This window comes from Sceloporus occidentalis, unplaced genomic scaffold (assembly GCF_023333645.1).
Source record: "Sceloporus occidentalis isolate IW3139 unplaced genomic scaffold, rSceOcc1.0.p SCAF_40, whole genome shotgun sequence".
Taxonomy (NCBI): Eukaryota; Metazoa; Chordata; class Lepidosauria; order Squamata; family Phrynosomatidae; genus Sceloporus; species Sceloporus occidentalis.
In genome coordinates this window covers 8,353,717-8,360,456 of record NW_028317020.1, presented here as the reverse complement: position 1 = coordinate 8,360,456, position 6,740 = coordinate 8,353,717, and the positions used below count along the sequence as shown (strand labels likewise).

Below are 6,740 nucleotides of genomic sequence, written 5' to 3'. Positions count from 1 at the left end.
GGAGTGATGGTCACCAATCAAGGGCCTCTGTATTCTGACCCATTTCATGTTATTTTATTGGAGAAAACCAAAACCAAAAAAAAAAAAACAAAAAAAAAAACGACATTTCTAAGCGACTCCAAACTCTTGAACGGTAATGTATATATCTTTGGACAGAAGAAAAGGTAAATCTATCTTCTTACCCATTTCGAAGCAGCTGCAGCAGACCTAGAACAACTTATGAGTTCCAAATAATTAAGGATATTAATAACATTTTTGTTAGATTTTTTTTTTTTTTTTTACTTTTCTCATTAAGTGTAAATAATAAAGTTGGGAAATGATTTAACCAGCAAACCACCTACACCCATAGTAACCAACTTGCATACATGCAAAGCCTGTACTGTTATACAAATAAGCCAAGCAGTGTGAAGAACCTTCTCCATCCTAGCATGTCTGTGTGCAAAAAGCAGGAGTCAAAAATTAGTAACCGATCTGCAGTGCCCTTTTTGTCCAGTGCATTAAATGAAAACTACAATGGTTTATGGAACCCGCCATATGAAACCTCCGATGCCCACGTTAACCAACATCGAATAAAGGATTTTGCAAACATTTACGCTGTCATAGGAACCAGCTATGCAGACTAATTGCAGGACTAATAAACATTTTTAGGGGGTGGTCACGAAAGAGACTTTTCCTTTTGAGAGTTGTGAAATGTCAGCAGTCTTTCTCCATAATGAAATTATTCTCTGTTTTGGGGGAAAGTAAGCACCATTTTTCAACTTGGGATAGAGTCACAGACTCTCTTCTTGTGTAAACCAGGATTACGTGGCTAGAAGGTGGCGGGATAACCGCATCTGTGTATTTAGGCAAAATGATCCTTCCAGCAGCAAAGAAATTTAAGTGATGCACTTCTTGTGAAGGCCTTGAACATACATTTACTTATCTTTTTCTTCTTTGCCTTCCAAGTAGAAATCCTATCCTCTTCAGCCAAATTCATAGAACGCACTGCACTGCAGCGTGAACCAGGTAACCAGGAGTATTAAAAAAAAAAAAAAAAAAAAAAAAAAAAAAAAAAAAAAGTGCGTTCTCTCTCAAATGCGTGTGAACCTCTCCACATTTAAACATGGTATAGAATAAGAAGGGAGAGAATGTAGATTATAGGCATGCACAAGGAATGGAACCGCAAGCCATCAGAGAAATTCACATTATGTCTCTTGGACGTGAGTTTAGAAAAAAGGGTTTTAGAAATGGGGAGGAAAGAAAAACGTTCCAACGTGTTGCGGATTCCTGCAGCAGCAACTGGGAAAATAATAGCCGTTCACATAAGAATACGTTTACGACGAGACAAAAAGTGGTTTTAAAAAAAAAATAAAAAAAAAAAGGAGAGGAAGTACTGAGGGTTTGCAGAGTGGTAAATCCAACCACAGAGCCCATCAGCTGAGGTTATTTTCATTTTATACATATTTATATATAAAAGTTCAGTTATATTCTTAGTTGCCCAACATCAAGTCCATGGATTCAGTTTATCATTGTCTAAAGAATATTTCATGTAGATGCAAACTGAAGTAGGGCAGTGCTTGGAGTTCACTCCCAGCCATTGTCCTTTATCATGTGGGCCAGTTCAATGATGAACTTTCCTTCCTTGTACTTCTGACTGCTCTCAAAGGCATGTTCCTATGGAAAGACAGGAAAAAATAATGCAAAACACAGCATTAACTAGTGTGTAGAGGCAAGGAAATCACATCAAGACCTTTTTGGAAGCCCTTTTATAAAACACATTTCAAAATATCGAAGGCACTTTTGTTATTCTATGTTTTGCTGGACACAGATAGTGGGGGAGTAACAGGACTGACTAATCCCAGATAATTTCACGGGGGCTCTGCTTCTCGGCGTAGAGGAAGCAGTGACGTACTTGAACTTTATAAATAATACACAACTCACATATTTCCAGCCAAGTGTGGTTTTGCAGTTCTCACAGTATATATCAGCCACAGCATGTAGCCCAGTAAGGAGGACTCGCTCTTCTGCCGGGCCACAGCCAACATTCACCCTGAAAGTTAGAGGAAGACTAATAAGCACCTGTTTGGTCGCATTACTCTCTAGCCCATTACCCATTGAAGGCTGGCACTTTTCGTACGCATGGGGGTGATATTTTACACTCATTTTCAACAACTTTGTCCATTTTTCATAAAGCGCAAAAAAAAAACAAGACAGAAAAATGCAGCAGTAATGAACTCGTGATCCACTATGTCTGTCGGTAAGAGCAGCAATAATAATTTCTAGCATTAAGAGACAAAAGCGGAGATGATCCAGATTCCAGAGCAGAAAATCTTGGCAAAACAAGTGGATGCTGCAAACAGTTAAGATACTTTGTTAATCTTGCTGGGAGTGAACATTCAACAGCCGGGTATCTGGTCCTCTCATATTCCAGCTCGTAAAGGCTACAAACAGTCTGGCAGACACTCCTATGCCAGATGTGATCTGCACCAGGTGCACCGAAGTGAGAGAGCTATTGTTACATCTCAGCACTTCTTTCCAAGGGGATCTTTTTATAGTGTGCAAGTCGAACCGACATTCACAGAATTATTTACAAGGATGTGACCTGAACAAGCCAAGCCTTACACTTACAAATAACTCAAGGTCCCTCGCTCTATATTACATGTGACTTAAACCAAACTGGAATGAAGTGTCCACAGCTTGTGAGTGCGGTTCCTTTGAGGGTATTTGACCTTTAATATGCAACATTACTTTAAAAGGGGTCGTGGTTGGAACGGTCACAGGCCAGCAGGGGATCAGAGTCTGATCTCGGGAGGGACACTCACACTAACACAACCAGGCACGTTAACTCACAAGCACGCAAACACTAATACAACCAGACACTCAACACTAGCACACACACGCACATCTACTAACACACATACTAACATAGCCAGACATTCACAATAATGCACACACGCACACAGAAACTCATACTAACACACATCCAGAGATTCGCACCAACACAACACCCCATTGCAACCGCCCCCCCCCCCCCATCCCAGTGCTTAAAGGATTCCGGATTTCTTAAATGTACTTTGTGCACTTCTAAGGAATACTGGAAGTATTAATCCAATCCAGCAGCACCGGACATTTTTATACTTCCATATGAGTTTACTGACACCCTAAATCCAGTTAAAGTGTATTCAGGGTGCATTCTAACAAACTAACCTAATATGGATTTTAAAAAGTTATTTATTTAAAATAACTGTTTCAGTAGTTAACATGCACCACAAGTACAATTTAAAGTGAGAAATAAATGTGAAACTGCATTAAACATTCCTCTATAACTATACAAAATTATAAATATGTATCATATATTTAAAAAATAAATACTCACACAGAATTAAAGAGGTAGGCTCTGCCTTGACTTCCCTGAAATGACTAAGAAAAAATGAAAAGGACTAATTATTGCGATCATTAAATAATGAGGGGAGAACATAATACATTTTATACAGAAAAGCTACAAAGATCATGAGCAATAATGCAGTTATTTTATAAAGCGCTGCATATATTTATGGAGGATAAAAAAAGTCAGAAAGATGGTTTTAAGAGCCAACTTGACTTGTTTCTAAACCCTGGAAGGGATACGTAACAACTACTATTAAGGCAAAAGCATTTAAGACAAAGTTGCAAAATTGGCCATTTTTTCCCAGGCAACTCTACTTCAAGAGCACTTGCCATTGGGGCTTCTAGATTAGAACAATGTTACATAACAAAAATCCTTCCTTAAGGGGCAAATCGACAAGCTATGTCTACTGATCATACCCTCTAAGAAAAGTACGTAGCTTTGTAATAAGAAATATTTGCAGAAAGAGCACTCAATGTTTAACTGCATCGTTTCCCATGAGTTAAAGTATTAGCAAGCAGTGAATGGATATCAACATTCAATTGTGAGCCTTTCTTGGCTACTAGCTAATGAGGTTATTGCCTGAAAACATAAAATTGATTCCTGACGTAGTTGCAAACGGAACCCATCTTGTCTGACGGCATGACATTGGATGAAAATAAGCAGTTTTCACCGTACGGTGATCTAAGATCACATCCTAAATAGATAAATAAAAATATGTGATCTGAGTATTCCCTGAGGAGACTTTTCAAATGACGAGCTTAAGAAAGACTCCATCAGATTAAAGCAACCAGACATTTACTCAAAAGGTTAAACAAAATAATAAAGCTTCAGTTGATTAAAGCTTTATCTACTCTACAATAATTGAGGTCTACAGCTTGAAATCGATGTTTCCAACTTCGTGGTTCTTTAAGACAAAAAAAAAAACATTAGTTGATTAAGCACTACTAGTTGGTTGGAAACGTCTTTATGGCGTAGACCCCCTATAAAGAGTGTTATTTTTTTTGTTCTTAATAATATCTGTAGATGACTGGTTGGACGGGAGCCGGGCACGTCACTAGCTGATTATATAGATAGCCGAGTGCGGGACTTTTGGATATATTCGATTTTGGGAGGCTTTTTTCCCCATCAGTAACAGGAGCTTACACAGAAACAAATGCTTTGAATGATTCACTGGTTTAAATACCCTTCAACCCACACCAATAAACCGGAATCTGTGTTTAACAAGCAATTAATGCAACAACAAGGAATACTTTATTAGAAGTTGCACCTTTGATCCATTAACAGATGATGCTGGGTGTGTGTGCTGCGTAACTCCTCTTTATTAGACAACGTTCATAACGCAATGTGTGATCAATGCTGCAGAATATCTGACTAATCATAAAAATATCCAAGCTGGTTGCTGGGATAGGAGAGGGCATATATTTGGTTGAATTACTAAAAAAAGAATTGTTTCTGTTGCAAAAGGAATAATGTCAAATTAGCTGTGAAATTCTTGCACCCTGCATGCAGCATCACAGGCTATCTGGCACTTAAAACACATATGAAGTGCATATGCCAGCATATGAAGGCTTTCTACCATGCTGCATCTGGAACACTTAGGTACTCTAGATACAACAGGCAATTTATTCCCTTAACCACAAAATATGCCATTGTATTAGATAAGTACCGTCATGATTTATCCAAATCTCACAGTTGGGAAAATTGATCTATGAGCTGCATTTAGTAAATTAAGATCCTTTCCCACCTGGATTCTAAGGTAAATATTTAAGAAAAAAAGAATTTTTGTTCTAATAGGATAATTACCATCAATGAGGGCTAAGGAATAGTTGAAAAAAAGGTAACTCGTGGAATGCACTTGCCTTGGATATCAATTCATCGTGGTTGGCTAAGTGTGCTCTACAGTGGATGCAGCTGTAAGTTCTGTGACAGTTTGGCAGGTAAGCCTGGAAAGTTTTCGATTTTGTCATCTTCACCATGTCGCACGGCGGATCTTCACTCAGCTCGGGGCTGGCACTAGAAGAATTGCAACTCTGCTGCACTCGCTGACAAAAGAAACACTGGAAAATGCAAGCAAAAGCCGTTGTTGATTTAGGGAGTGTGTGGCACGACCCACACAGACAACAGAGGAGAAAGTCAACCTGTAAACGGACAAAGAGAAAAGCATACATTAATCCGGTGTTTAGAGCAGAGATCACTATAGTTTATAACAAGAACATATACGGACTGAACAGTACATAACTTCCACTTTCAGTTGCATTTTGTCCGTTCATTATGAATTGGATGGTTTAATAGTGGATAACGCACTTCAATTCCCATTATCCTAAGTTAGTTTATTCATGGCCCATCCCAGGCACCTATCACAAACGCTATATATATTATATATATATCCATTGATTTTTCCAAAACAAGCAAAATAACTAAAATTAGCAAGGTCTAATGGAGGAGCAAGAGGTAGCCAAAAATGTCTTCATTTAGACCAGGAGCGACTTTCTCAAAGCAGCTGTTCGGAGGTCATCTGAGGAGAGTCGCTGCACAGAGAGCTGGAACGGGATGGTGTAGAGTCCAGACAGCTTCCCACGAAGGCACCTCCAAAAATAACCTTTCCATTCAACACCCTCAATGACATTCTCGCAGCCGGCAGTAATCCAACCCACCTAGTGCTATATAACAAAAAAGCTTTTATAGCTTTCACTGTAAGTGCTATACAGCAGAACCCCCGGAAAATACCAGCACATCGCCAGCATAGGCAAAAGAAAAAAGGGGTTACTAGCCAGGGCAAGGAAAAGTTACCAGCTAATGCAAAAATATAACAGATTCCATTCATTCGTGTAGTAGCCACATGAATTGTAATCAGCACATTGCAAAAAGTGGCCCTAACATAGCAATATATTTCAAGGGATGCTGCCTGAGTGCGGGTAGAAAGCAACATCTAGCAACATAGGATCATTGCAATGAAATAACTCGATACATTTGGCCTCTTTCTCCACCGCCAGAGTCTCGGGCTCGGCAGGGTGTAATTGCGCAGCCATCAACAGGGATGCCTTATGCAAGATCTCCAGGAGCTCCCTTTGGCTCCAATGGGAGCTCTTTCCTTTAGCGAATCCTGGAGAGCAGAGGGCGCATGTATCTACGGTGTCTTCAGAATGCGTGCTGTCCCCCTAACAAAGTAAATACTAACTACTTTAAAATACACGTTTAGGGAGGTTTTCCAAGAACTGTGCAGGAACGTTTACATGAAACTCGCAGAAGCTGGTCAAGTGATTTTCTAGATTTATTAGAGGGGGGAGAACATCTTACTAGCAAATTGCAGAGAGAGCTGATACTGAAAACATTGCACATGATCCACTTCCTCCTTCCTGTGGTTAGTAAACAG

At 39.4% G+C, this 6,740-nt stretch overlaps 1 protein-coding gene across 1 annotated transcript; it reads right to left on the bottom strand.

The window, feature by feature from the left end:
* Positions 1-1,563: 1,563 nt before the first annotated feature.
* LOC149290347 (protein yippee-like 1) lies at positions 1,564-5,343 on the bottom strand. The gene is made up of 4 exons (XM_089489558.1): positions 5,227-5,343; positions 3,356-3,399; positions 1,921-2,029; positions 1,564-1,653 (listed from the first exon to the last, which is right to left on the bottom strand). The coding sequence occupies exons 1-4, from the start codon at positions 5,341-5,343 to the stop codon at positions 1,564-1,566; spliced, it is 360 nt and encodes a 119-aa protein (XP_089345684.1).
* Positions 5,344-6,740: the final 1,397 nt, after the last annotated feature.

What these genes read in the sequence shown, in the direction of transcription:
- LOC149290347 (XM_089489558.1), bottom strand. Translation starts at nt 5,343, where the DNA reads ATGGTGAAGATGACAAAATCGAAAACTTTCCAGGCTTACCTGCCAAAC. An exon ending in ACGATGAATTGATATCCAAG is followed by an intron (nt 3,400 to 5,226) that starts GCAAGTGCATTC and finishes ATTTTTTCTTAG; the next exon opens with TCATTTCAGGGAAGTCAAGG. An exon ending in CCACACTTGGCTGGAAATAT is followed by an intron (nt 1,654 to 1,920) that starts GTGAGTTGTGTA and finishes GTCTTTCCATAG; the next exon opens with GAACATGCCTTTGAGAGCAG.